The sequence below is a fragment of the Trichoderma evansii genome (genome assembly GCF_050947405.1).
Source record: "Trichoderma evansii strain SZMC 28006 chromosome Unknown GGI43scaffold_16, whole genome shotgun sequence".
Classification (NCBI taxonomy): domain Eukaryota; kingdom Fungi; phylum Ascomycota; class Sordariomycetes; order Hypocreales; family Hypocreaceae; genus Trichoderma; species Trichoderma evansii.
In genome coordinates, this window is record NW_028145190.1 from 221,581 (window position 1) to 248,552 (window position 26,972).

Sequence of the window (26,972 nt, forward strand, 5' to 3'; positions counted from 1 at the left end):
TTAGGCCCCGCTATCGTGCTGCGGAGCTCCGATAAGCTACAGAACAGCCTGTAGTACGGTTTGAACCTCACCAGTAGGGTTTATAAACATAGTCCCCTATAAATTAATCGCAAATATTATCACTTGTTCAAGTCATATACATATTTCTCATTGCCTTGTGCTGTAAATTACCACGACGCCATGAACCCCAATCCCGGACCCTTTCCCTAGCCATTCAATGAAGCAAAAATAATCCAGCTTGTAATCCCAGACTCCAACCAATAAAGTGATAGAATCTACCGGCGAGATCTTGTCGATCGTCGGCCCGAGCTTGAAGAAGACTTCTCTTCTTTACTGGAAGTCTTTGCCTTCTTGAGCCTGGCTGCAGCAGCTTGAAATGCTTCCTCCGAAGGCTCCTCTTCCTCTTCCTCGACCACGCGCTTCTTTCCCTTCTTCCCAGCAGAGCTCTTCGCACCGTACTTCTCAGCGAGGTGGCCGAGGAAGCCCTCGGCCCGATCTTTCTGTCGCTTCTGAATCAGAGCTGCCAGGTCATCTTCTGAGCTCCCCTTGCCCTTCTTGCCCTTTGCCTTGCCGCCAAAAATCTTGTCGTGCACACCAAGCTCCTTGGCCATCTCTTCGGCTTCTTTCTCCTCTGCCTTGGCCGCCTTGGCACGCGCAGCACGTTTCCGCTTGTTCTCCTTCTTGTAGGCCGCGAAGCTTGGGACACCACCGGTCTCAATTGCGTCGTCAATAATCTTGCGAAATCGCTCGTCGTCCTCAACGACATCACTAAGCATTACTCTCTCGTACACCTGATCCATATCACCTTCGCACTCTTCGTAGGCGATGAGGAGATCATCTTTCTCTTCGTCGGACTTCTTGTATTTTTCGGCAAATTTTCTGATCGCATCTTCGGAGATTGCGTCCTTGAATTGCTCCTTGTAGTAATCGCTCCAGTTGAAGCCCTCGGAGTCAACAATGGACTCAGAGGTTGATCCAGTGGTGTCGTATCGTTTTCGTCGCGCAGGATCCGAGAGGACGGCGTAAGCGAATGCGATGCTTTGAAAGGCCTCGTGCGCCTTCTCCTTCTCAGACTCGGGAACTTTGTCTGCACCGATTAAGGTCAGCGATCGTGAGTCATAGCCTCTCTGTTATCTGTGCAGCCCACCTGGATGATTCTTGAGCGCTGCTTTGCGATATGCGCTCTTGACCTGGTCAGCAGTTGCTGTGCGCTCCAGCCCCAGGACCTCATAAGGATCTATTGTCGGCGGCTCGCTGTCCGCAAAATCTTCATGGTCAGACATTTTCAAATATCAATGGAACGCTGCAAGTCTGAGTGTGGTGTGCAAAAACTTGGAGGAGGGTAGGCTGATGCTCTTTATCTGTGTCACGCGTCGCAACGCGCCCAGGAACCCGTTAAGCTTAATGGAGTCGGCACCTGGGATCCACTAACTGGCCTATTTTTGGGTGCCTGAGTTCGCTAGAGCTAGAGAGTGCGCTATCAAATTGAAGCTGACAGAGCATTGGATAAAACGTTCATACTTCTTGCATGCGCATTTTCTATCACTTTTGTTGAAAATACTAAATCATGGATTCATCAGCGAGCCAAGATCACAAGGCGGCAATGCAGCACGCATTGGAACTGGCCAAGAAATCCGAGCCAAAGCCCACCAACTTCCGCGTGGGAGCCATCCTGATGAGACTTGAAGATGGTCACATTTCTGCAGAGGGTTACACCTTGGAGCTCCCAGGCAACACACATGCTGAGGAATGCTGTCTTTTAAAGCTTGCAGAAGAGCATTCAACCACCGAGGAAGAACTGTCTACTGCTATGAAGAGCCCGCACGTCCTTTATACCACGGTTGAGCCCTGCTTCAAGCGTCTAAGCGGCAAGCTGCCGTGTGTTGAGCGCATTCTTCGCCAGAAGTCGTGGATCAAGAAGGTTTATGTTGGAGTCCTGGAGCCCGAAACTTTTGTTGGAAAGAATCCCGGTCGCCAGCTTCTAGAAGACGGCGGCGTTGAAGTCCACTACGTCCCTGGATTCGAAGAGGAAATCCTTGCGGTGGCAGCTGCTGGTCACACATCGTCATGAAGCTTTCAGGCGAAGAGCTCTGCTACTACATAAATACTGATACCTACTGATCATGGATACGGATAGCCAGCTGACATTCCACTTTTGGCTTATTGGAATCACCCGATTTACAAAAATCAAAATTACAAGCTTTTCTTTTGAAAATAAAAGCACAAGCCATCATGAGAAATGGAAGCAAGTGTATAACAAAAATAGCGAATCTGCTTAGATGGCGATGTGAGTGGGGACGTTAACGCGGGGTTGCACCGCTGAAGGGAGCACCTCAAAGCTCCAAGGGACATACCTTACACATACCTACGTATACCATACCTAACCCAGCTACCAATACTAATTGGAAAGCTAGTCGATATAAAATAAAACTTTATACCAAGGCATTGGCACATGAAATATCCCTTCTTCTCTTTTTCTTCTGCAAGGCACCGTGGCTCAACTGATGGAAGTCAAAACGAGGACCTAAAGCTTACTGCTCCACCGTCTTCATCGTCTTAGACAACGCCAAGAGAACGAGCACCCGTAGGCGAACTACCATCTGATTCGCGGATCAGCAGCTCAAGCGCCAGACACCATCCTCAGATCCCTGTTCAATATAATATCCGGTCTCCCATCGGGTTTCCAGCCGATCCCGTGGCGTCCGGCAAAAGAGGAGAAAGTACTTTCGTATTACCCAACACCTTGATCCATGTCCGCGTGACGTCGCCAATACAGAGTTCATGAGCTGATACACTGCCTATGCCATGTTAAACACTTGTTTCATATATCGCTTCGCCTTTGTCTGTTATAAATAGCTCCTATCCCCCTTGTATTGTTCCAGACTCGGAGTGTGCCTCACCGCTCACCAATTGCTTCGTTTCTCCCATCATTTTGGAGCTGCTAGCCAAACATGCTTGAACAAAAGATTGTATCCTTCGAGCCGGGAGATGGTTTCAGCATTGTCGGTGCTAATATCTTTGCCGACGAGCAAGACTTCCCAGGCGTGGTCATTGCGGCAACCAATCTATCCCAAGACTTTACCAAGGTCATCGGACGTCAATCCAATCCCATTGTGAAGAATGGCCCTTCGGCTTCCCCGGCCAAATCGTGTATTATTATCGGCTCTCTGGACAAATCTCCGACAATTAAGCTCCTGAGAGACCAAGGGAAGCTTGATCCTGGTCGGATTGAAGGAAAATGGGAGTCATGGATGACGACAATTGTGCACAATCCTTTTGATGGCTACGACAATGCCTTGGTCATTGCTGGAAGTGATAAAAGAGGGGCAATTTTTGGCACTTACTCTCTCTCAGAACAAATTGGTGTATCACCGTGAGTATCTTTATATGAAACTAATTATGAGAGGATATTCTAGCTGATTGGGCATTAAACGATAGATGGCATTGGTGGGCTGATGTGCCTCCAAAAAAGCAGCAGCAGATCTTTGCTTTGCCTGTGACCACTTTCAATGGAGAACCCAGCGTCAAATATCGTGGCATCTTTATCAACGACGAGTGTCCAGGGATGGACAGCTGGGTCCACGAAAAATTTGGCCCCAATTTTGATTCAAATCTATACCATTACATCTTTGAACTACTCTTACGACTCAAAGCAAACTTTATGTGGCCCGCAATGTGGAGAGGATACCCTTTTCCTGGCCGGTCTTTCTTTGTGGATGATCCCAAGAATCAAGAGCTCGCAGACACATACGGTATCGTTATGGGTACTTCACACCATGAACCAATGCAGCGGGCCATGAACGAGTGGTCTACTACCCAGCCTGAAGGTACCTGGAACTGGGACACAAATAAGGCAAAGGTCACTCAGTACTTTGAAGAAGGTGCAGAGAGGGCGGTGCCTTATGAGTCCTACTTCACTATGGGAATGAGAGGCGAAGGTGATGTACCAATGACGGGAGGCGATCCTGTCAAGATCCTTACCGACGTGCTGAGTGTGCAGAGAGGCATTATCAAGAAGAACTATGGAAAGGAAGATGGAGTTCTGCAGCTAATGGCACTCTATAAAGAGGTCCAAGGATATTATGAAAAGGGTCTTATTATTCCCGACGACGTGACACTATTATTCGGAGACGATAACTTTGGAACTATTCGCCGCCTTCCAACAGAGGAAGAGAATAAGAGGTCTGGAGGCTCGGGCTATTACTACCATTTCCAGTACACAGGCTACCCGCGCTGCTACAGATGGATCAATAGCAATACTCTGGGCAAGGCTCTTCATCAGCTCCAGTTAGCTCACTACCGAGGCGCCAATCGTATATGGATCTTCAACGTTGGAGATTTGAAGCCTGTTGAGATCCCCATGAGTTTTGCCTTTGACTTGGCCTGGGATGTCAATTCAATCACGGCTACTACTCTGCCGCAGTACTTTGAGCACCTCGCTACACGTGAGTTTGGCGAAAAATACGCAAGTCAGATTGGAAAGTCCTGGTACGATTTTAATAAACTGGTGGCGATACGCAAGCAAGATCACATTGATGCATCCACGTTCGTCATTCAGAAATATCATGAATCCGATAATATTCTGGCGCGGTGGGGTAAACTCCTGGAAGAGGTTGAAGCCGTTTACTCGCATATTGAGGAAGATCAAAAGTCAGCGTTTTTCCAGCTCGTGCTTCACCCCGTAAAGGCCACCTACATATTCACCCAAGTACGTGTGGCTCAGTATACAAATCAGCTTTTCGCCAAGCAGCGCAGAAACACGACCAATGTCCTGCTGAAAAAGTGCATCAGCCTCATGGATGACGATCATGACTTGTTTGAGGAGTTTAATTCCATCTCTGATGGCAAATGGGATCTCATACTTCGTCAACCTCACTATGGTTATGGTGATACCGGTGCGGAACCTTCACGCAACATGATTGATGGCCTTTGTTACGTACAAACTAAAGAAGACTCGAACCCGAGCGTTGGTCACATGGGAATAGCCGTCGAGGGCATCGAAGGAATCAATCCTGGTCATATCAATGAAGATTCTGATAGAACTCATCCATCCCGTGGTTGGCTTGAAGCTGGGGTGACCCTTCCTTTCATCACTCCTTATGGAGAACAGACTCGCTACTTTGAGGTGTTCCACCGTGGTACAAAAGAGTTTAGCTGGAAGGCTAAGCCACAATATGACTGGATCAAGCTATCCACGTATGAAGGCCATCTCAACCCTCGAGACGATGATATTAGAGTCATTATCACCATTGACTGGGCAGCAGTGCCTGCTAACTTCGATTCCAAGGTCATGATTGAAATCACCGGCACTCGTGATGGTTACGAGCAGGTTCATATGACTGTCAGGAACAGTACCGTCCCCGCTGATTTTGAAGGTTTTGTCGAAGAGAGCGGCCACCTGGCTATTGATGCCGGGAACTGGGTTACAGAACCCTACATCCAGCTGCCTGCTCTTGGTCGATCCATTGCTGGAGCTGTCACGCTCCCCTTCGATACCGACTTTAGCAAGCCAGTTGAGATCCCATTCCTCAAGTATCCGATTTATGTCTTCTCACAGCACGACAATACCAATCTTGAGCTTCAGTTCAACATGACACTCGAAACAGAGAAGACGAGCAGAATGCAGTACGACGTGCGCTTCGATGGTGGATCCATCAAAACATACCGTCTCACTGAAGATGAATCGAATGCCGATGATGTTCCTAGGAACTGGGCCGCTGCCGTCATGGACTGCGTCTGGAAGAAGGGGCATAACTTGGGTACGGTGAAGAAGGGCAGCCACACGGTTGAGGTGCGACTTAGGAGCCAGAATGTTTGTCTGGAGAAGCTGCTTCTGGATCTTGGGGATTTGCGATACACGTATCTGGGGCCCCCACAGAGCGATTTTGTTAAGGCAGGGAAGAGTAATGGTGTGGACGCTATTGGACATATGGATAGCTTGGAGATTGATCTAGGCTTTTAATGAGGATTTCTGGATATACAGGCTAATTTAGGATCTAATGAACATTTCTTTTCTTATCAGGAAGCTTCGACTTGAATTTGACAATTGAATGTACTAGTTTCACAAATCATATTTCTCATATACCAGGAATCGAATGCTTAAGCTTAACAACAGCCCCCATGGCTTCATACCACAAAGCGCCGATATCCCATGTTTACTCGCCAATCCTATAGTATGGTTGTTAGTCTACTTTGTATCACGTATTACCACTTCAATGATGGTCAACTAACCGTGCTACAAGCTTCTTCGCGCTGACCTTTCGGTCAAATAGTGCCTGCACTCCCGCAACAATGCCAGTCAAGTCACCCGGAAGCACTTCGACAGGGTGAGGCTTGATTTTGCCTTCTGCCAATAAATGGCTCAAGTACCTATAAAACCAATATGCAAATTCCGAGTCTACTTTTGCTTGCTCATCGCTTACTCTGCCCCACGTGTCGCCATGGGAAGAGCCAACCATTGTGCTGGAGAGCTTGACACTGTCTGGGAATTTCCAGTTTCTATCGTATATAGGATCGACCATGTTAATAGTGCCGCCTCCAGAAGCAGCAAGAACTTTGGAGATGGGCTCGTAGCTGCGTGGATCAGATACAGAGTCAAAGGCAAGCTTTATCTTGGCCGATCCTGCAGCAGCAATGATTTCCTGCGCAACATCTCCTGTCCGATAGTCGATGATATGATCCGCTGCATTGAGCGACTTGACAAAGTCGATTCCACCTCCGGCGACTGTGATAATGGGTCCGAGGTTACTCAGCTTGGCAAGCTGGAGCGCAAATGCTCCCACGGCTGTCGCGCCGCCCCAGATCAGTATCGGGATCTTTTCGCCGCCTTCTTCGGGGACGGTTGTTAGCAGAGGCACTTTTAGGCCCTGGTATAAAGCAATAGCGGCTGTCATAAAGGCCAAGGGAAGCGAAGCGCCAGATTCGAAGGAGATGTTTGGTGGTAAATGGAATGTTGTGGCAGCTCTGACAATGGTATATTCGGCGTAAGTGCCGTGGGGAGAGAGCATCTGGTGGAAGCCAGCAACGCGATCACCTGGCTTGAACTCGAATACCTCAGAGCCCACGGCTTCGACAATACCAGCTACATCGTCTCCAGTATTGAATGCTTCTGGTTCGGTAAGGTTTTGTGTGGCCTAAAGATAAAGATTTGCAAATAAGAGGGAGACTTGTATAAGTCGTATTTTGATTCCTCATACCTTCCAGTCTTTCGGGTTCAGCCCAGCATAGACGACCTTGATGAGCACTTCTTTCGGCCCTGGTTTTCTTCCAGCAAGTCAATAATAATTTCGAAATTCATTTGTCACTTCATGAAGCAGCATACGGAATTGGTGTTTCTTTAATAACGCCACCATATTTGGGCTTAGCGTAGATGAATAGTTCCCTCATTTTGCTTCACTGTTTCAACTGGTGCAATTTTAAAGTTCAAGTATGGAATTGGAAAGCGGAAATATTGTTTCTTTATATCGAGGCATCTACAAACGATTTCTATTGCGTATATAGAGATTTAGTCTCTAGATTTCAATCAGAGCAATGCATTGAGCCGAGTCATTAAGCCGAGTGAGTAGCTATTGAGGTATCAACTGCAGCAGGCATTGCCAGATTGGGGAACTATATCCCCACTTCGGAAATAGGTACATGTATCTATAATCTACCGCGCGGGTCGTCGTTGGATGGTGTCCAGGCACTTCTCCCTCTGCTACATCAAATGGCGCGACCCGCCTCCTTTCTCTTTTCCACAAAATGCTAGAGATTGAGATGGTTTAAATTTAAATGACCACAATCGCGTATTTAGTATCAGTAATCATGCGTCCGAATAATTATGCGAATGTTCACGTAAAATTTGTCAGCGCCGTGGCTAATTCCGATTTATATACCCCTAGTTGCGGGGACGTCTTCATTATAACACCGAATGTAGAGACAGCTAGTATTAGAATGCCTTATTTTTCTCGGGATATTCCGTTTGAGAGCTTTATATAACGCCTAGGTTCGTTTTTAGCCGTGAAAGCTACCATACATCTAAACAAAGTATAAAGTATTATAGTCATTGATTCTCTCCAATCGGTATACATCGATTGAAAGTAGCTCTAAGTAGAAAATAACAGTTATACGTCCAAGGTATTAATATTACCAGCATAGACATTTTAAAACATTGTTCCAAGCAGGAATCTCGCAACATTCTATGACTGACGTTGCTTAAAGAAGAATTATAACCGACATAAAAGCGCAGCGCTCAACAAACTGCCCTTTTTTAACTTCATCGGCATTCTTTTTTGCATCTCTCACATGGTTCCGGTGACATGATCTTGAGGTCATCCCAGCCGAGGTTTTTACACTGCGGCGTGACAAAACTGTTTAAGACAAGCTCTGGAGGTCCATTTACGAACCACCAATTGCAGTAGTCCCATACTGTTCGGGTAGTACAATCGATATCCATGACGTGGCCATTCCCGCAGCAGATGGGCCCATTGTCAATGCAAGTAGACTTGGTGCAGGGACAGATCTCATAAATTCGAGTTTTAGTACACATTTTGATAGGATCCCATTCTCTTCTCCCTGGAGGAAGGGATGACGGTCTTTTTTTCGGGTGTGACATCTGTAGATACAGCACCAGATAACATAAACAGATGTTTGCTCAATTAAATATTCTCTGAGATGCTCCAAATCACGATCATTGGCGTAGAAGATGCCTGATTCACTCATATTCTAAGATAAACAGCTGCTGAGTGAATAGCTGTTATTCAAAGGTGAATCCCACAAGATCATGCAGTGAATATGGGCACACGTTTGGATTCGAGTGATAGAAAAGCGTATAGGTACAAGATTATCCGACTATTACTGTATCGGAAAACATATGCGCCAGTGGCACAGAACCAAGTTAGTTGTAGACTGTGATTCAGAAACCAAGCGTACGCCCAGGACATCTAAGGTCCATCATTTCTTGGATAGATTTCTGCAGAATCAGGCTTCCAAGTCTGAAAGAATATTTTTTTACTTCTTCCCCGCGGCGTCGCTAACATCGCTCTTACTCGCGAGGCTATATAGTGGGCTAAATAGCAAGCCGGGTAGGGAGTAATATTAGGGTAATATTCTAGTTAATGGTGCAATAGTTTACTTGTGTTAGCTATATACGGTATGGGTTGTATCCCATAGCTGCATGTAGCTAACGCATCTTGCGTCTTTCTCATAATGTTAATGCGGCTATCATCAGTTATCGTCCATAGCTTTGTAGCTCTCATATGGTCAATGTTTGTGTCCATGTTTGTGTCCATGTTTTCTATACTTATAATTATTGACTCAGCCCTGGCACCCCTGGTTTTCTCACTTCAGTCCATGCTACAAACAAGGCATTGTTGATACTGTTTGCTCTTTGAAGATCTTTTTTTAGGCAGGGTAAGACGCCCGCGCCATGGTATTAGCCCAACTGTATCGTATCATCTTACTTCATCGACTAAGCCGCCAAGCGCTCCTAGGCCTCTCTATTGACGAGCTATGAGAAGCGTACTGATTAAAGAAAAGAAAAGAAAAGAAAAGAAAAGAAAAGAAAAGAAAAAATAAATCATGCATGAGCTGGTTAAAAAATAAAATAAGTGACCAACGGTGTTTGAGTTTTAATATATCGAAAGATGCACTCGCTGTTCATTTATAGACCTGCGACCCCGTTTATTCACGGGACGTAATTAGCCTTCGATGACAAGCGGGCTAGCCTATTTGGCGATTTGGTTTGGTAGGCGGATCGAGATTTTCCATGACTCGACTTCTCATGCTACGAATGCGGTTTTATGCGGAGAAACTATAGTGCCTATGTCCGCTGATGAAGCATTACAAAGCTGATAATTCCACCATCTCCTGTGCTTGTTCCAGGATTAGCTCAAAGCCGCGAAGTAGTTTAATTGGCTGCCTAGATGAGCTACCTGTGTGCTAATTTAATCTACTCTCCAAGGCGACTTCGTAGCAGGATTACATCAGAATCTCCAGGGCTAAGCGATCTGTGAATATGGAATCATTTCCAAATTTGGGCAACGGGTTACGGAGGAAATGAAGGCGTCTTGATTCACTGTACTATTATCGAACTAGCTGAAGTCTATGCTCTCATAGAAAATATCCAGCTTTGATAATATCAGGGGCAGAAAGATACCTCTATAAATAGCAATGACGGCTTCACAAGACTATTCGGAGCCATGCTGTCACTTGCATGAGATATGCCCGAGATCCACTACGGAGCGGATCGAAATGCCATTATAAGACTCGCTTCCTGCAGGCCATACTTAGTGCCCGCGGCATCTTGATCCGTTATATATCCTTCTATTCATTTTTCAGTGTGCTATTACGAATCATAGCGCCGAAATCCCAAGAGAGGTTTAACCCAGGAGACCCATACTAGGTTTGCTAGCGCCTGCAAAAGTCTACGCTGTTTAGATGAAGCGAACACCGTGTGCCACCCCATTGGTAAGTCTACTCACCTAACCGAGATTGGCCAGTTGACTTCTGGTTTCAATTCATGAGGTCATAAACTTGACCTTGGCATCTTAGCTAAATAGCCTTACGTAGAAAAGCAAAGTCCTACTAACTGGGTTCTAGAATTAGTCGTGCCAGAAACTTCCCTAGCAGGTGATTGCCACTACTCTTATTTCTTATTTAGGAAATATCCTATTAAATACATAGCTAAGCAGTGCGTTGCTCAGTCGTTATCCTTCCTACCTGCCCATCGGCCCATAATATAGTCACTGCATTCCTACTCATATTCAAATGTACAGCTAAAATGTTTATGCTGATACAAATAAACAGCTCATTCAGCCTTGCTGGGCGCATTTATCAACCTATATTCAAGAACCATTCTCGCAACAAGCCTTCTCGTTCCCCCTCGCTTTATAAATATGGATGAATCTCGTCTATTTAAACCTTTGAAGATCGGCAACATCGAAGTTAAGCACCGAGTGGGGATGGCAGCAGTCAGTCACTGTCGAGCTGACGGTGAGCATATACCAACAGAGCTCATGACACAGCATTATTGCCAAAGAGCCTCAGTACCTGGAACCCTTCTAATTACTGAGGGTAATCTGATATCAAAGGCCAGCGACGGACTACTCAACGTACCAGGACTCTATACTCTAGATCAAATAGGCGCTTGGAAAACTATTGTCGACGCAGTTCATTGCAAAGCAAGTTTCATCTTTGCCCAGATATACACAATAGGTCGAGCTGCAGATAGAGAAACTGGCTATGAAAAAGATGTCGAGCTCAGAGGCCCCAGCGCCATTCCATGGAAAGCCGGTGCCCGTACACCAAAAATCATGACGGCAACAGAAGTCAAAGGAACTATACAAAATTTTGTGCAGGCGGCAAAGAATGCAATAGAAGCAGGCTTTGATGGTGTGGAAATCAATGGTGCAAACGGTTATCTAATCGATACCTTTACTCAAGATGTTAGCAACCAGCGTGATGATGAATATGGTGGCTGCATTGAGAATCGATCTCGATTCGCATGCGAAATTGTGAAAGCTGTTGGCCATGCCATTGGGGTTAACCGTGTTGGGCTTCGTCTGAGTCCGTGGAGCACCTATCAAGGAATGAGAATGAAGGATGACGAAACGATATCACAGTACACAGACTTAATAGCGAAGGCGGACAAATTGGGCATCGCTTATATCCACTTAACTGAGCCACGTATCGCTGGTTGGAACAATGCGATGGAGAACGGGCGGTTAGAGTTTGCATACAACATTTTCAGGGTGCCGATCCTTGTTTCTGGCGGTTATACAACAGATTTGGCACAGAAACTTGTCGACGAACAACACCCAGACAGAGACATTGCAGTCATGTTTGGGAGATATTTTACATCAAATCCGGATCTTGTGTTCAGAGTACAGCAGAATCTAGGGCTTACTCCATACAACGAAGCGGATTTCATTTATTCAAAATCGGCCAAAGGATATACTGATTATCCTTTCAGTAGCGAATATTTGGGAAGCCTCAATGTGTTAACGCAGCTATTAAGCTAAAGGGCGAGTTTATTTCTTTAGTATAAGCGAATATTGTTAGCGTGTTGTTTTTATTACATATACACATATTGTTTCTCTATAGTCAAATATACCTCATAGATATAGAGTGCGCTTCATAACCGAACTACACCAGAATAGAAATTGGATTGTTCTATACATTTCCCTTTTCGTTTGAGAATATTTTTGCCTTTGCTTCCAACAAATTCTACATACATGCCCCGATCGATCGCCATAGTTACTTTTGTATATCAAAGTTAGATGCACCCGACCATCCCTTTCTTCAGTAGAGTTATCTTTGTGGTTTTATGCGAGAAAGCATGCGATGATATCCGTACATTTCCTAAATAGGTAATTGTATGCCACATTTATGTTCCTTGGAGGGAAAGCCCATTATTAATCCACGGCTACGTTGGACGCCCGCCTAAGCCGAGGTGCGCGTATTCGGCTCTCTTCCAATCAATTCACGTTGTTCGGACAGTTTTCGAGCTGAGAGCCGTTTGTTAGTAACTGCAGTTACTGCTTGTGGATGAAGCAAGCACTAGATGCTCCTCGCCCTTGTTTTTTTCTGCTGCCTGCCTCTCGGCCACTGTCGGAATTTCGGTGATTCTGAAACGCCTACACACCGCGTAAGGCAATTGAATATGAGACAAAAGATGGGGACAAGATCGTTGTGGTAATTACTTTAACTACTCATGTTGTACGGTGTCACCTTACCCAGATTATATTGATTACTCCCATGCAAGAGCTGCAGCTCGTGCACAATCGAAAAGGTTGGAAAGCCAAAGAAGCGCATATTAGATACAAAGTACTGTTATTGACCTAGTTGGCATGGGTTTAAGTGGCCCTTTGTCAATTTGAATTACTTTGGCTGGTCTATCTGGCCTTATGAGACTACTAGACGCTGGTTAGGCTAACTATCTTCAAATTAAGGTCATTTGGCTGGATTAAGACCAGCCAGTTTAAATAGGGACAACTCGATAGAGAATAACCATCTTCATCGATCAAGTTCAGATTAATGGACCATGTTTATTCTAATCGATCAAAGTCGGCAGGCCAATCAAGGTCATCTCTATGGCCGTAGTTAGATAGCTCTAATCTGCTTATAAGTGCGTCTTAGATTTTTGACATATAGATAGTTATATAAATAGTATTATTACGCGAGGCGCAAGGCCTATCACAAGTCATCACCCTACACGCTGCGCCATAAGTCTGAAAGAAGCAGGCATACTTCTGGCGATAGCGATACATCAAATAGGGGAAGAGTGATTTTTGCAGCAGATGTCTATTGCAGATCTGTCTATAAATTGCTATGTAGAATCGGCGAGAGAAGAGCAAATATTTATATATGCATGTATCTTATTACCCTTTTATGCGGTGGCAAATCTCTCCTGGTCCGCTTGCTGGCTCTTAATAACCCATGATTGATTATGTTGTCGGTACTTCTCGCCACCCTCCTCTGGGTTAGCACTCTTAATGCCCAGTGGCTTGGGAGTGTTATAACCCTTGATGATATCAGGCCTGGCAGTCAATCTAGCCTCCCACTCCTTGAGATGCGGGACAGCATCCATGTTGACGTCGGTATATGAACCGAACATAACCCAGGCTAGATTGGCAATGTCCGCAATCGAGATGTGGTCTCCGACCAAATATCCAGACTTAGACGTTGCCAAGTGGTCATTGAGGACCTTATAGAGTCTTCTTATCTCGGTAACATATCGCTTAACGCCATACTCGATTTTAACCGGAGCATACTTCAGGAAGTGGCCGGCCTGGCCTTGCATCGGGCCAATACCTAAATGAAGTAGAATATTTAGTCAACATATTCAATATCACCATCGCCAAAGAAGTTACGAGTCATATCTTACCTCCGTGCTGGAAGAAGAGCCAGTTGTTGGTTTGATAGTGCTCCCTGCTGCCCCTGGGGAAGGACAGCTTGTGCTCGGGATCATAGCGATCAACTAGGTACTGCAAGATGCTTCCACTCTCAAAAACCCTGATAGGCTCACCATCATCAAATGAGTCTACAAGGGCGGGAATTCGACCATTGGGGTTGATTTCGAGAAACCAAGGCTCCTTTTGGCGCATAGTGCTGATGTCAAGATGTTCGAGCTCATACGGGATTCCGAGCACTTCTAATGCCATAGTGATCTTGAGTCCATTGGGAGTCGAGTCAGTGTAGAGCTTGATATGGGGTTGAGAAGTCATGGTTGAAGAAAGTTTATTCGAAATTGAATTTTTTGTATGCAAAAACGAGTGCCTTTTGATATTATTGTTGTATTGAGCGTGAGCGAAGATGTTGTCGTGGATGATGGCGTTAATACCAGGCAGAGAGACTGGCTTATATACCTCTCAGAGAGGCATCAAAGAGGCATTGGAGCCCAGCCTGCTCACAATCAACGGCTTAGAAATGTACGCGATGGAAAGACAAATTGCTGGCTTCAATCTACTTTGACATTCTAGAGCAACACAGAATGAAATTTATTTCTTAATTGGGTGATGTATAATGCGAAAGGCGCAGAAAAGTCTATCAATACATGCAATGATCTCGTAATACACACGGGGCACAGCTGCGCAGTTCTCTTTTCAGCCAAATCTTAACACTATTCTTCCTACATCAGAACTAGCGTCCTTTCAAATCCATGCCACGAAATAGGGCATTTATAAGGTCACTTGCAGCCGAGACGCTGAATAATAGCGCAACTGCATACGGAGAGTTAAGCTGATTGTGTCCTATTGTTTGGGTCTTCTGTAGAAAAATTTGCAAACTTGTGTAACATCATCGTTTCATGCCGCAGCTTATCAAGTCAATACCGCAGAGTGCCCGAAAAGGAAACAGCAGGGATTGAAGTGACAGAGACGAATCTCCACGGCATAGCCGTCAAAACATGTTTTTATGGACTTATGACTGGGAAAACATGCAACATCACGAGTCATGCAAGGTTGCGGCTCACACATATATTTATTCAAATCAGTTCGGATGAGATATTGATACCTCTGAAACACGGAAGTCGTTCATCATCCGGCAAGGCAACCAGCGCGCCTGTAGCATCGTACTTTATTCAGGGTCATCATAACATCAGCGGATATTCGTGTTCAACTCTGCATAATTTTTGCCATTCCATCCTCGATGGCGATATCCAGGCCATTATTAGCCTTCTTGTACTGCGATGAGAGCTAGATGAGCCTTACGCCTGCTCTTCTCTTTAGGCGTGACGGCAGTGCGCACTATCGCATTTATTTATGTAGTTTTTTGGCCCATTATTGGTCTTGTTAAATTATAAGCTATGTTTAAGTGACCAGCTCAGAGCTTCCTTTCTATACTATACATGTTGAGGGTGGGAGCCGCGGTATTAGATGGCATCTTTCATTGGAATGTATGCCGCCACACGAGTCATGGCGACTTGAGAAAGGTTGGTCAGCTCATGCAGGCTCACATAATGCGTCAAGTCACGACGGCCAATTCTTCTCATTAAAGCAGTAGTTGCGATCTTGACAGAGTTGGACGTAGCTGTTTAAGTCAAAAAGCGGGGAATAAACTGCTTCCTTAATCATCCAAGCCATCTCTTCAGCATTTGGACTGACTACGGAATTAAATCTTAGTATCTAAATATAACACAGTAGCTAGTATATAGCGGCGTTGCGGTGCTGTGGCACTTAACTATGAATGATTTTATCTCCAGAAACTCTATCCTACCACACCCGATATGGACAAAAGATAGCATCATTCACATTCTGTTCCTTGTAGGGTTTATATGTAAGATTTACTGCTAATTTATAAACAATAGTGGAGATAAATGGCTAGCAGACTACAGGAAGATATATATGAAAACCTCAGAAGAGCTTGGGGTTCGAATGATCTCAAACACGCGAGACGAGCCCAGTCTTTACATCGTAAAGATACCCTTTTATGCGCTCCCTCAGCTCGCGGCGAATGACTTTAGATTCCTTTAGGAGCTTGACATCAATCAGAACGCTTTGTTCCAGACTGGCTCAGTTAGCTAATTGTTTTGAACTGAAAAATAAAATCGGATAGCTCACTCTGCAATGCATGGAAGCACCAAGTTGTTTGCATCGTCGACGGAAACTCCCTCTTCTTTCAAAATGTGGCTGTGGATTTTTTCCTCTGTCAAGTAGGTCGCCCCGCAGTCTATTTCGTGAAAGAAGAGAAGTCAGTAGCTATCATTTCGTACAATACATGTCTTATGACATACCGGTATGGTGGATGACCATGATCTCTTTAAAACCACTAACAAAGCAGTCCAAGGAAGCGATGTGAGCAAGGAGTGGAGCGACCCTGCCTCCTCCAACTCGAAAAATAGCGGCTTCTATGCAAATGTGAATATCCAATAACGTAAACCCAAAGTAGGATATAGTCGTACCTCCAGGCATAAGGCATAAAAACTCTTCAGGTTTACACCTGGGGTCGAGACATGTTACTGTAGTCCACATAAGTAAATGCTGTCCGTGTCCAGATTCGGCCTTTTTTTTTCTCTTTATGACGCACTTATAAGAATAGAAGGTCTTTGTGAAGCGAAACTTTCAGAAAAGAACTTGTACGGTCTGTGATACGCAGCGAAATTCCTGTAGTAATTTTTGATAAGCGGGTACCCACGCAGATAGAAGCGAGAAGTGTTCATACTTGTTGCGTTCAAGCATTTCGGAAACTAGAGAATCTGCCATTATTCAAGATTTTGAAAGATGTATTGGAGTATCTTTGGTTACTTTGGAGTACTGATGATGTTGTAAACCCGGATATTCGAGAGTTCAGTCACGCCGTTATATAGTTTTAGGATTCTCCTTTCATATGCAGGTAAAGAGCAGTTTCGGACTACCTCACGGGTTTATTACACGGAATTAATTTTTACTATTACCGATATATGCTATTCCATAATGATTCCAAACCGCTTCTCAGTTTCGGTACTGTATTAGCGTCGGCAATCAGCGCGACAAAGTTTCGACCCATACTGAAGCTCTCTCCAAGCCAACTATCGGCCCTAGCCTAATAAGGAAACCGGTGCCCTGGCTATTATACTATTATCAACATCGTACGGTAAGAAGCATGGACATTGTCTTTCAGTGTATTGAAAACTTGCTTATAATACGGATCCGTGTTCCTAATTGCATTCGGAAATACAGTACTTGGCTACCCGGAACGGAACTGAAGTTATAACTTGAAGTCGAGATAAGCAATATGCCATTAATGAAGCAGCTTCAACGTTAACTGGTCTAAACTACAGGAAAGCGATTCAATTTATACCAACATGATCAAAATGATAATGTCAAAATGATAGTGACATCTAACAAGTGGATTTCACCAAAAAAAAAAAAAAAAAAAAAAAAAAAGCCGTGAATAGTATACAAAGACATAATCCTCAAGCATGAGCCCAGGGCGTGCGTGCTATCTGTCCACGCAAGCATAAAAGGAAATACAATTTAGAGCTAGCGATGCAACAACTATTTCTAAGCAAGTAACATATATCTGATACGTAAATTTCGCTTCTAGATGTAAATAGCATGTAACGGTAGCTGTGAACAGGCATTGCTTTGACGCAGTAGGTAATTCCCGATTCGCTGGCCAAGCGTGTACTCCACGCCAATCACCCTATTTATAAATACTAATCACTAGATGAGCTGTATCCTTTTTACACACTATTTCCTTCTAAGTTTATGGTTCCCTGGTAGTCTACAAATTGAATACCCGAATATCTCATCGGATAGCCTACCAGATGCACGCGACGCTTCGCCAATACCCAAACCCAAGAGAGCTTCCACTTTGCGCAATGAGCATTAGTCTGTATAGATGGCGAGTAGGCATGCAAATTACATAGTAGAATTAAGAGTCAAGCTTTTCTTTTTGTTAGAGGTGTTCTCAACTTCTATTCTATGCGCCGCACTTTTGAAAGAGATAGCCCTATACCCTATACCACTGGCTTTTCGGAGCGAGCCTGACTGGGATCTCATCTCAGTGACGCATCTCTAATCGGCAGCATTCAATGCATGGTTATTCTTCATGCAACGGCAAATCTACCAGGGGCGGTTGGAGCTGATCCAAAGAGCCACTTTGCTCCGGTTTCGTGCGAGGACCACCGGCATTATCAGAGATGGCGGAGGATTTTCCATAATATAATGGACAAGTGGATAACAGGAAGAAGTGCATACATTCCGTTGAACAGTCATTTACCTCTTGGCCAATAAGTTCTAACCCAGATCTTCAACAAATAGATAACATGCACAGATGCACGGCTATCTGAAAACAATAAGGTACAGCTAGATAGGTTAGATCAACAATAACTGGATTATCTCAACAATAAATATCTTCCACGCCGATGACTCAACTAAGAAGCGGCGCTGTGACTGAACTTAGACCGTCTATGCGTAGGTCTATCATTCAGTCCCATCGACCTTTTCAGAACTAAACGAAGTTCAATGGCTGGGCGTTCCAAGTGTATTTTGTACAAGACTCACAATATTTCAAATCTAGTTTAGAGTACTTCACTTATGGATATCCTAAACTGATGATGGATGTAGGCGAGTTGATACATATAATTAGGAGCCAGGAAGTCGACGTGCTATACGTATTATAGATGTATGACATCAGAGCGTGGTCAGTCTTAGTTAGCATATAAGTAAAATTTAGTCGATCGATAACCATCAAATAAGATATCCGACGTGGTGTAGTGGCTAGCATACCGCGCTTTCATTAGTGAAAGTCCCGCGGCGATCCGGGTTCGACTCCCGGCGCCGGAATTGAATTTACTTTTTTTATAATTATTTCTATTCGATGCTTTCTTTTTTATTTTGCCATTTATTTGCTAGCCAGATGGCATCTAGGCAGAATAAACCAGGCGGTAGCTATATGGTGATCGATGAATAAACGGGTCGAGGTGGTGGGTTCCATAAAATCCAAGATATAGTAACTAGCATGTATTGGCGGATTACTACCTAGTAGCAGATGATGGATATACAGACTTGCGACAAACCGTAGTATCTATATATATTATTATTAAATAGCTGTTCTTAACGATATATTTTCTCATTTGGATTCACATTGGCAGTCAGACTACATGTATTCAGACATGAGACAGCTGCGTGTCACTTATGGCTTTGCTCCGTGTAAGTGAATAAATTCATATGACATGTCGCTCGTAGCGGAGAAACTTCTCCGAGCTGCGATTCATCGTGTACAAAGTACTATTTTGTATATCTGCTAAGGTACTAATCTATTAAATAAATTCAATTCGCACACTGCAGAGTCCTCCAGTCTCAATCAAGCCAAAGGTTGATGCAGTGTTCAAACAAAAAGATACGACACGATCCTCGCCATTCGCCTCTAGTCACATCCAACCAAGCTCTTAGGAATCAATAGCCAGCGCTACAGTTGGAGTACAAACCAGCAACGCACTATAATGCCCGAATAACCTGATGCATGCATCGTGAGTTGGCGCCAAGTGGAGATGCACTCGAGGCTGATCCGTGGCATCGACCGGGAACTAACCAATATCAAGAATCCATCACTTGCTATGCAGCAGGCCGCGAGGCCGAAGAGGCCCTCAAGCGGCCATTAATGGCTCCATGAAGATATGTATATGGCGCCATGGGCGTACGAGTAGTAGTAAGTAGTACAGAGTTTATAGCAAGGCAGAATTTTTTTAAAACCGGCGAGTCTGCCTGAGCTGAGTGGGTGGTGCATGGGCATGACTCTTCTAGCGAGGTAGGAGGCCAGCGATGAGCAAGGGTGGGGAGGAAACTTCTTTTGTTTTGCTGATGGCGCTCATCCTATGATAAAGTGGGCGTGTATCACAGAGGGATAGTTGAGTGCGAATGTACATACGGATATGGTATCCCCATATTATATGTAGGCCCTGGAACGGCCACATCATGAATGGGTGCGATGACAGACGCATGTCCATCCCGCGGCCTCTGCACTTCATCTCTTCTTTTGATGGATATATATGCTAGCCCAGCCGCCTTCTGGTAATCGATTATTACAATATACCAGTATTACAGCTCATACAGGTGAGCTCCTTTGCTTCCGGTATTGACCAACACATTTCGTGTTAAGCGCCAACCCCCACCAACGATTTACAAACTACAAATTCCCGCAAGGACATCCGACGTCTACACAAGAGAGCTGCAGGTACTATTGCATATGGCAATTACCTACCTACCTATTCACACTGCCCTTTGAAACGAAGTAACAATCAACGAGCGAACAAAAAAAAACTGGAACCCAACCCGCTGACTAGAGCTTTCCCCGCAACCGAAGCTACGGCTGGTAGAGATTTACATAGCTCTACGGCAGTTTCTGTGGAGCTTAAAGCTGGCCTCGTTTCTTTGTCGTCGCCACCGACAACCTCGAGCCTTCACCAATTGGAAGCAGCTACAGCTCTGGCAGCTGTTGTATTCCCGGTGACCACGATTTCCTACTTTGATACTTTGTTGCTCTTTGTTGGTTAAGTGCGGCCCTTGGATATTCTTTCGCCTTTTTGCTGTTTGTCTCTTCTCAGCACGACCCATTTTATTCTCACTTTTCTCTTTATTGTTACCGTATTTCGCTCTACCGAAAGCATCCATACTGTATCTCGGGCCTTTCGCTAAGATTGCTATTCTCTCGCTTTTGGTCATTACATTTCAATATTATATTTTGGCAGTATTCCTTTAGCTAGCCTTCTTTTTGGCTTCTTAGAGACTATCGTTTAGCACTCGACGTTTTATCCCCACCTACATACTGCTCCAGTCTTCCTCATGGCGGATCGAGGCCGGGGCAACCGCGGTGGCTTCCGGGGCGGCGACCGTGGTGGTGGCGGCCGTGGAAGAGGAGGTGGTGATCGAGGAGATTATGGAGGTGGTCGTGGACGGGGCGGTGACCGTGGAGACTATGGCGGCGGTCGTGGACGAGGTGGTGACCGTGGAGACTATGGAGGTGGCCGTGGGAGAGGCGGTGATCGAGGAGACTATGGCGGTGGTCGTGGAAGAGGAGGTGATCGGGGAGATTATGGCGGCGGCCGTGGAAGGGGGGGTGGTGACCGTGGAGGCTATAGGGGCCGAGGAGACGGACGAGGCCGCGGACGTGGAGGCGGAGGCGGTGGTTTTAATCGGCGTGATGAGTCTCCTGGCAAGACGAAAGCTTTCAAGTGAGTCCCCATCTCTCTAATACAGCTCAGGGCCGCGTAAATTTGTGTGAACTCGCACCTAACCTACATCACAGCTATAACGGCACGATACCTGAGCCTGATGCTGAGGTTACAAAGTTGGAAAATCAGATTGTTGCAGCCCAATCCTCATCACTTACAGCTCTTACTTCCCAGATGGGCAAGCTGACCGTCAAGGGGAAAGGAGTCAAAGGAGGCAAAGGAGACAACACTGCTCCACCTTCTAATTCAGTCGCTCAGTTTCCTCCCAGACCAGCTTATGGCTCCAATGGCAGACCCGTTGTCCTCTGGGCAAACTATTTTAAGGTCAATCTCAAATTTGATACCTTCTACAAGTATACGATGAAGGCCAAGAAAGTTGGCGCTCCACAACCAGAGTCAAAAAAGGGCGGCAAGGCTGGTGCAGGCGAGAAAGAGGTCAAGGGGAGAGAACTGTTCTTCGTCGTCAAGGCTGTTCTAGCCAAGCTTTTGGAGGAAGATAAGACTATTGTCGTCGCTACAGAGTTCAAGGACGTGCTCATCTCGCTGAAGCAGATCAATCTCTCCGCCAACCCCGTAGTCGTTGAAGTTCCCAAATCCGAGGGGAGCGACGACATGGATTCGTACTCTGTCCAGATCCACGGCCCTAATGAGATTCGAGTGGGCGACATGAGGCAGTATCTGACATCCATGGCGGATGGACCGGCTGGTGCTGAGGCCATCTCTTTCCCACGCTTTCCCGACGTTGTTGACGCCATCAATTTCATTCTGGGCCACAAGCCCAGGAGCGATCATATCAGGACCGCGGCCATTGGTTCATCTCGATTCTTTCCATTCGGCGATGACAAAGTAATCCAAAATCTCACTATGAATTGGCGTGCTCTGACCGCTGCGCGCGGTTATTTCCAATCTGCCCGCTTAGCAACTGGTCGGGTGCTGGTAAACGCCAATGTCACTCACGGTGTTTTCAGACTCTCGGGTCCCGTGACAGAGATTTTCAACAATCTTCAGATCAGACCCTGCCCAAAGAACGACGGCCATGGAATGCGCAGTCTCAGAGCGTTTGGTAAATTCCTACCCAAGACCCGTGTCTGGTACAGCTTCAAGACTGCCAATGGCAAAAGTGTTCGCCGAGTCAAGGCTATACGAGGCCTCGCCAATGCGTCAGAGGCGATGGGCAAAAAGGGTAAGGCCATGCCACATCCACCCAGGTTCGACGCTGGCTGGGAATTTGGCGGTCCAAAGAACGTCCAGTTCTGGATAGACAGCGGCAAAGGAGGCCGCTACATCACGGTGTTTGACTATTACAAGCAGAGTAAGTTTTTATTTTGCCTTTTCCCTTTTCTTCCTCATTGTTTCTGTGGCCACGCAATCAAGCTAACATGCAGCTCAGAATACGGGATAACCCTAAACGATTATCCGGTGCTAGATATGGGTACAGAACAAAAGCCCTTTACATATGTACCGGCTGAGATGATCGAGATCCTACCAGGACAGGCAATCAAGGCTTCTCTTAGTATGGATGAGACGACTGCTATGTTGGAATTTGCCTGTCGGTCGCCGTACTCCAATGCTCTTTCCATCAGCACCGCCAGCCGCCAAGTGCTCGAACTTGATGATCCATCTCTGAACAAATTTGGTGTCTCCGTCGATAAGCAGATGCTGACTGTGCAGGGAAGAGTCCTCAACGCGCCGACGGTGGTCTATTTGGACAACAGGAGAAAGAATGTCGACGTGAGACCGCAGAATGGCGCCTGGAATATGAGATCGGTAAGAGTTATCAAACCAGGTAAAAAGATTGAGCGTTGGAGCTGGGTCAATCTCTTGACAAAACAACATGCGCAGCCAATTGGAAGAGATGTCGTCTTAGCATACGGAGAGTTCTTGGCTAATATGGGCATCGCCATAAACAAAATTCCCGTTGCTCCCCCGAGAGAGGCTATTGACCTCAGTCAAGACCTCGACAGAATCTTTGGGTGGTTACAACAGAACGAAATTCAGCTTTTCGTCATCATCTTATCTGAAAAGGATTCGTCGGGGTTATATGCCAGGATCAAGCAATTGGGCGATTGCACATATGGAATCCATACGAGCTGCGTCGTGGCGCGTTCATTTGGAAAAGCGAGCCCAGGATATTTCGCCAACGTCGGGCTCAAGGTCAATCTCAAAGCTGGTGGCGTCAACCATAAGCTAAAAGATGAATTTAGTATTCTCAAAGAGGGCAAAGCGATGGTTGTTGGCTACGACGTGACCCATCCGACCAACATGTCCTTGAAGAAGGGCGCTCCTGAGCCCCCCAGTTTGGTCGGATTCGTGAGCAGCATTGATAACGATCTCGGTCAGTGGCCTGCACTTTCCTGGGAGCAAACTTCTAGACAGGAGATGCTCAGCGATAAACTCATCGAAGCATTCATGCTTCGACTGGATACCTGGAGCAAGCACAATGGAGGTCGGTATCCAGAAAATATTGTCATCTACCGAGACGGCGTCTCCGAGGGCCAGTTCTCTCAAGTTCTCGACCGGGAGCTGCCATGCATCCGCGAGGCGTGCCGCAAGAAATATTCGCCCCAATTCCAGCCAAAGATCACGCTGGTGGTGTCGGTGAAGCGACACCAGACCCGGTTCTACCCTTCGGCGACAGATGAGATGTCCAAGTCCGGTAACATTGTCAACGGAACGGTAGTGGACCGAGGTGTAACGCAATCCCGATACTGGGACTTCTACCTAACAGCCCATGACGCCCTCCAGGGCACCGCTCGACCAGCGCACTACACTGTTCTCTTGGACGAGATCTTCCGCACGAAATTCGGCACCAACGCGACCAACGAACTGGAGCGCTTGACACACGAACTGTGCTATCTCTACGGCCGCGCCACCAAGGCCGTCAGCATTTGTCCTCCGGCATACTACGCTGATATTGTCTGTGAGCGTGCTCGCGCACATCGACCCGAGTGGTTTGAACAGAACGAGTCGGAGAATCAGACCGAAGCAGCTGGGGGCGGTCCAAGCACCGTTGGAAGACAAGTGCATATCAATCTCAGGGACAGTATGTACTATATTTAAGCGACACTGCTTTTTCTTTTGGCTTTTCATCTTGTTTTATCTTCCCCAAAAGCTTCATCAATCATGGGCCAGCGATTGTGGAAATATGGAAATACAGCGATGTTTTTTTTTTTTTTTTTATAGCTTGAAGATGTATGCTGGAGGTGAAGGTGGGACGCAGATTGGCACATTGTTTGGATAGCATCACATTTGATAGGTTATGTTGCACACTCTTTGGTTTAAAACAAACGAAATAATTGTATTGTTCCTTTTGAACAGCTGAAAAATTAGCGGCTTGGTATCTCAAGTACTTGTGTTTCATGGTGACTTGTCAAGAATGAATATTAAGTATTGCTATAGACTCTCATGCTAAATCGGAGCTGCTTGCTACCCTACCTATCTATGCCAGTGTATATTGTAGAAGAGAAAGAATACAAAACAAACGAGATGTCCTAAACTCTATATCAAGGCAAAGATGAACGAGAGATGTCAATTCTACAAATTCGCTTTCGCCTTGCTGTTTTTACTGCTGGGTGGTGCAATACGCCTCCTCATCTCATCATCAATTGTCGACTTCTCCTCCAGTGACTTCTTTGTCCACTCTTCATATGCCTTTTCTTCCTCCCACCACCTGTCAATCTCCGTCTTTGTCCATTCAGCGGCGGCCTTTGCGCACAACAGCGGCTTCTCCAGGGGCACGAGATGGCCGTTGTCCGGATATATGACGTGCTTCACGCGGCCTGCCTTGACGCCACCGCTGCCGCCGACGCCGACGCCGGTGGTATCGAGCTTCTCCTGGATGAGATGTGGCGGCGAGACGTTGCTCTGGCCGCCGAAGATGTAGAGGACAGGAGGGCGGAGATGGGGGAGGCGGGCGGCGGTGTTGTTGCCTTCGGGGCGGTAGATGGGCATTGCAGCTGGGGTTCCTGGTTCCAAGTCGTGGTCGGGGGCGAGGGAGGGGTTGGTGATGAGGTTGGTGGAGGGGTCGAGGGCGGGCCAGAGGGGGCGGATGAAGGTGAAGACTTCTTGGTGTTTGGTTGTGGTTAGCCGGACGGGGGGTTGGCTTTGGCTTTGAGCGTCTTTGTTCACAGCATCATCATGAAGGCCATATTGGACAAAGAGGTCCAAGACTCGAGGATCCCAGGCCCGGTAAAACTCCTTGGAGAGGAATGCCTTGCGGGCAGCATCGCGAGAGGACCAAGTGTCTCGACGCATCACGCTGAGCGAGGCTGGGCTGGCGTAAACTTCGGGAGAGGAGGGCAGCTGCTTCTTGGGAGGCGCGGTGAAGCGGGAAATGACGGGGTCGAGCATGACAAAGCCGGTGAAGAGGCGCGGGTGCATGAGGGCGACGTTGGTGAGGGCGTTTGCGCCAAAGGAGTGGCCCATGGCGATGATGGGGCGGGGAGGGCGGATGGTGTTGATGAGGTGGGCGATGTCGCGGGAGTAGTCGAGCCATGAGGCTGTTTATATATGTTAGCTTGATATAAGATATGAAATGAGACGACATGAGATGAACTGATGTGAGGTAAGAGATGAAGATGAATATGTGAAGAGAGAAAACACATACGGTCATTGCCGAGTTTGGCGGCGTTGAGGATACCGCTCTGGCCTTGGTGAGCTGCGTCGGCGATCCAGATGGCGCGAAGTCGGAGGCCTTGCTTTTCTAGCTCTTTGAGAAATTCCTCATATAGAGGTTCATATATTTCCTATGGTTGTTCTAATTAGCCAAATTGCTCTCATGGTTGATTCGTTCAACAAGTGCTTACCTTTGGAAAGCCATTCGCGTGAGCGCCAATAATTGTTATGTCGCCGTTGCGCGGAGGACCGCCGTGCTTGGGGGTATACTGCTTGACATGGAGTAAAAGAGCATCGTCTTGAGAGTTTGCTGTTGCGCGAGAGTACTCTCGGATGTGCGATGCTTGGATGGTGTGCTCCTGGATGTCGAAGACTGAGGATGGTGATTGTGAGGGTGAATTCGAGGCCATTTTGTGTGTACCTGGGATGTATAGTTCTATACAAAGTAGGCTACTTTATACAGATTCTAGATTCCGAGTTGTGGTGCATTAGAAACCATGAAAAGATGGAAAAATTAAGTGCCTCGGCTTGTGATTATATGTTGTGCTATGTCGACACGTTGGGTTGACAACCGGAAGACGGGTGTTTGCTCAAGTCAAGAACCCGGGATCTTGGTTGGTCGCCTCGCATCAAACACCGAATCTTATCTTAGCGAGAAAGCGACAATCCGGGGTAGTGGTAGTAGTAGCATCAAGGGGGCATCAGCTCCAAAAATCTTGACCTGCGCGCGGATCCAACGGATGTCTGCGATTTAATATGCGCTTGCAACTATTAATTGTTCCCTTTGCTGGGGGCGGCGGGTGGAGATGCCTCGGTAAGGATGGTTGAAGGCAAAAATAGCCGAATAGCAGCTGTTTTTGGGGGTCGGCAGTGTTGTAAGGCAGTTGACGACGATTCAGTTGGTTATAGGCGCTGACTGGCTTGAAGCGTGTTTTGTTTATAGTTGACACTTTTTGATTGTATATTGTGTGCTTACAGAATAATATGAATTGAGAACTTGTCCTAGTGCAAATAACAAAATAACAGGATTTGCAAAACTCAGACAACTGGATGGCAAAACATGTTGCATTCACGTGGGCATCTACAGTGCTTATATGGCGTGGGTGTTACTGCACTATAACTACAGCCCATCTAATCGAACCAAAATCATCCAGCCAGATCAGCGTCATCGAGTATATCATGCATCCGGCTGGATGAAGAGAATCCATGCATACCAAAACGAATC

General features: G+C 46.2%; 9 protein-coding genes and 1 non-coding gene across 10 annotated transcripts; 5 read left to right on the forward strand and 5 right to left on the reverse strand.

The window, feature by feature from the left end:
* Positions 1-74: 74 nt before the first annotated feature.
* On the reverse strand, positions 75-1,479 carry GGI43DRAFT_410020 (DnaJ domain-containing protein). Its single transcript, XM_083206578.1, has 2 exons — positions 1,148-1,479; positions 75-1,087 (listed from the first exon to the last, which is right to left on the reverse strand). Exons 1-2 carry the CDS (start codon positions 1,281-1,283, stop codon positions 276-278), a joined length of 948 nt encoding a protein of 315 aa, XP_083058517.1. The 5' UTR covers positions 1,284-1,479; the 3' UTR covers positions 75-275.
* On the forward strand, positions 1,480-2,459 carry GGI43DRAFT_410021 (cytidine deaminase-like protein). The gene has a single exon (XM_083206579.1). It carries the CDS (start codon positions 1,568-1,570, stop codon positions 2,069-2,071), a length of 504 nt encoding a protein of 167 aa, XP_083058518.1. The 5' UTR covers positions 1,480-1,567; the 3' UTR covers positions 2,072-2,459.
* On the forward strand, positions 2,460-6,068 carry GGI43DRAFT_410022 (uncharacterized protein). The gene is made up of 2 exons (XM_083206580.1): positions 2,460-3,373; positions 3,439-6,068. The coding sequence occupies exons 1-2, from the start codon at positions 2,952-2,954 to the stop codon at positions 5,960-5,962; spliced, it is 2,946 nt and encodes a 981-aa protein (XP_083058519.1). The 5' UTR covers positions 2,460-2,951; the 3' UTR covers positions 5,963-6,068.
* An 87-nt stretch (positions 6,069-6,155) lies between these two features.
* GGI43DRAFT_385645 (zinc-binding alcohol dehydrogenase family protein) lies at positions 6,156-7,386 on the reverse strand (the record flags this gene model as incomplete). The annotated part of the gene is made up of 4 exons (XM_083203680.1): positions 6,156-6,168; positions 6,232-7,133; positions 7,197-7,263; positions 7,322-7,386. 4 exons carry the CDS (start codon positions 7,384-7,386, stop codon positions 6,156-6,158), a joined length of 1,047 nt encoding a protein of 348 aa, XP_083058520.1.
* A 3,488-nt stretch (positions 7,387-10,874) lies between these two features.
* GGI43DRAFT_428805 (alkene reductase) lies at positions 10,875-12,014 on the forward strand (the record flags this gene model as incomplete). The annotated part of the gene is made up of 1 exon (XM_083209022.1): positions 10,875-12,014. The coding sequence occupies one exon, from the start codon at positions 10,875-10,877 to the stop codon at positions 11,997-11,999; it is 1,125 nt and encodes a 374-aa protein (XP_083058521.1). The 3' UTR covers positions 12,000-12,014.
* A 1,352-nt stretch (positions 12,015-13,366) lies between these two features.
* On the reverse strand, positions 13,367-14,204 carry GGI43DRAFT_385647 (glutathione S-transferase family protein; the record flags this gene model as incomplete). The annotated part of the gene is made up of 2 exons (XM_083203681.1): positions 13,367-13,791; positions 13,865-14,204. The coding sequence occupies 2 exons, from the start codon at positions 14,202-14,204 to the stop codon at positions 13,367-13,369; spliced, it is 765 nt and encodes a 254-aa protein (XP_083058522.1).
* Positions 14,205-15,857: 1,653 nt separating this feature from the next.
* Positions 15,858-16,407, reverse strand: GGI43DRAFT_428813 (uncharacterized protein; the record flags this gene model as incomplete). Its single annotated transcript, XM_083209023.1, has 4 exons — positions 16,379-16,407; positions 16,211-16,324; positions 16,038-16,146; positions 15,858-15,984 (listed from the first exon to the last, which is right to left on the reverse strand). The coding sequence occupies exons 1-4, from the start codon at positions 16,386-16,388 to the stop codon at positions 15,858-15,860; spliced, it is 360 nt and encodes a 119-aa protein (XP_083058523.1). The 5' UTR covers positions 16,389-16,407.
* A 2,255-nt stretch (positions 16,408-18,662) lies between these two features.
* Positions 18,663-18,746, forward strand: GGI43DRAFT_t155. The gene has a single exon. It is a non-coding gene; the product is annotated as a tRNA-Glu (tRNA).
* A 1,591-nt stretch (positions 18,747-20,337) lies between these two features.
* GGI43DRAFT_104905 (ribonuclease H-like domain-containing protein) lies at positions 20,338-24,224 on the forward strand. The gene is made up of 3 exons (XM_083198821.1): positions 20,338-21,133; positions 21,208-22,445; positions 22,524-24,224. Exons 1-3 carry the CDS (start codon positions 20,745-20,747, stop codon positions 24,191-24,193), a joined length of 3,297 nt encoding a protein of 1,098 aa, XP_083058524.1. The 5' UTR covers positions 20,338-20,744; the 3' UTR covers positions 24,194-24,224.
* Positions 24,225-24,288: 64 nt separating this feature from the next.
* Positions 24,289-26,771, reverse strand: GGI43DRAFT_410029 (Alpha/beta hydrolase family-domain-containing protein). The gene is made up of 3 exons (XM_083206581.1): positions 25,939-26,771; positions 25,740-25,878; positions 24,289-25,632 (listed from the first exon to the last, which is right to left on the reverse strand). The coding sequence occupies exons 1-3, from the start codon at positions 26,155-26,157 to the stop codon at positions 24,668-24,670; spliced, it is 1,323 nt and encodes a 440-aa protein (XP_083058525.1). The 5' UTR covers positions 26,158-26,771; the 3' UTR covers positions 24,289-24,667.
* Positions 26,772-26,972: the final 201 nt, after the last annotated feature.

What these genes read in the sequence shown, in the direction of transcription:
- GGI43DRAFT_410022 (XM_083206580.1), top strand. Translation starts at nt 2,952, where the DNA reads ATGCTTGAACAAAAGATTGTATCCTTCGAGCCGGGAGATGGTTTCAGC. An exon ending in GAACAAATTGGTGTATCACC is followed by an intron (nt 3,374 to 3,438) that starts GTGAGTATCTTT and finishes ATTAAACGATAG; the next exon opens with ATGGCATTGGTGGGCTGATG.
- GGI43DRAFT_410020 (XM_083206578.1), bottom strand. Translation starts at nt 1,283, where the DNA reads ATGTCTGACCATGAAGATTTTGCGGACAGCGAGCCGCCGACAATAGAT. An exon ending in AGCGCTCAAGAATCATCCAG is followed by an intron (nt 1,088 to 1,147) that starts GTGGGCTGCACA and finishes TAATCGGTGCAG; the next exon opens with ACAAAGTTCCCGAGTCTGAG.
- GGI43DRAFT_410021 (XM_083206579.1), top strand. Translation starts at nt 1,568, where the DNA reads ATGGATTCATCAGCGAGCCAAGATCACAAGGCGGCAATGCAGCACGCA.
- GGI43DRAFT_410029 (XM_083206581.1), bottom strand. Translation starts at nt 26,157, where the DNA reads ATGGCCTCGAATTCACCCTCACAATCACCATCCTCAGTCTTCGACATC. An exon ending in ACGCGAATGGCTTTCCAAAG is followed by an intron (nt 25,879 to 25,938) that starts GTAAGCACTTGT and finishes GAACAACCATAG; the next exon opens with GAAATATATGAACCTCTATA. An exon ending in CGCCAAACTCGGCAATGACC is followed by an intron (nt 25,633 to 25,739) that starts GTATGTGTTTTC and finishes ATATATAAACAG; the next exon opens with CCTCATGGCTCGACTACTCC.
- GGI43DRAFT_104905 (XM_083198821.1), top strand. Translation starts at nt 20,745, where the DNA reads ATGGCGGATCGAGGCCGGGGCAACCGCGGTGGCTTCCGGGGCGGCGAC. An exon ending in GGCAAGACGAAAGCTTTCAA is followed by an intron (nt 21,134 to 21,207) that starts GTGAGTCCCCAT and finishes CCTACATCACAG; the next exon opens with CTATAACGGCACGATACCTG. An exon ending in GTTTGACTATTACAAGCAGA is followed by an intron (nt 22,446 to 22,523) that starts GTAAGTTTTTAT and finishes CATGCAGCTCAG; the next exon opens with AATACGGGATAACCCTAAAC.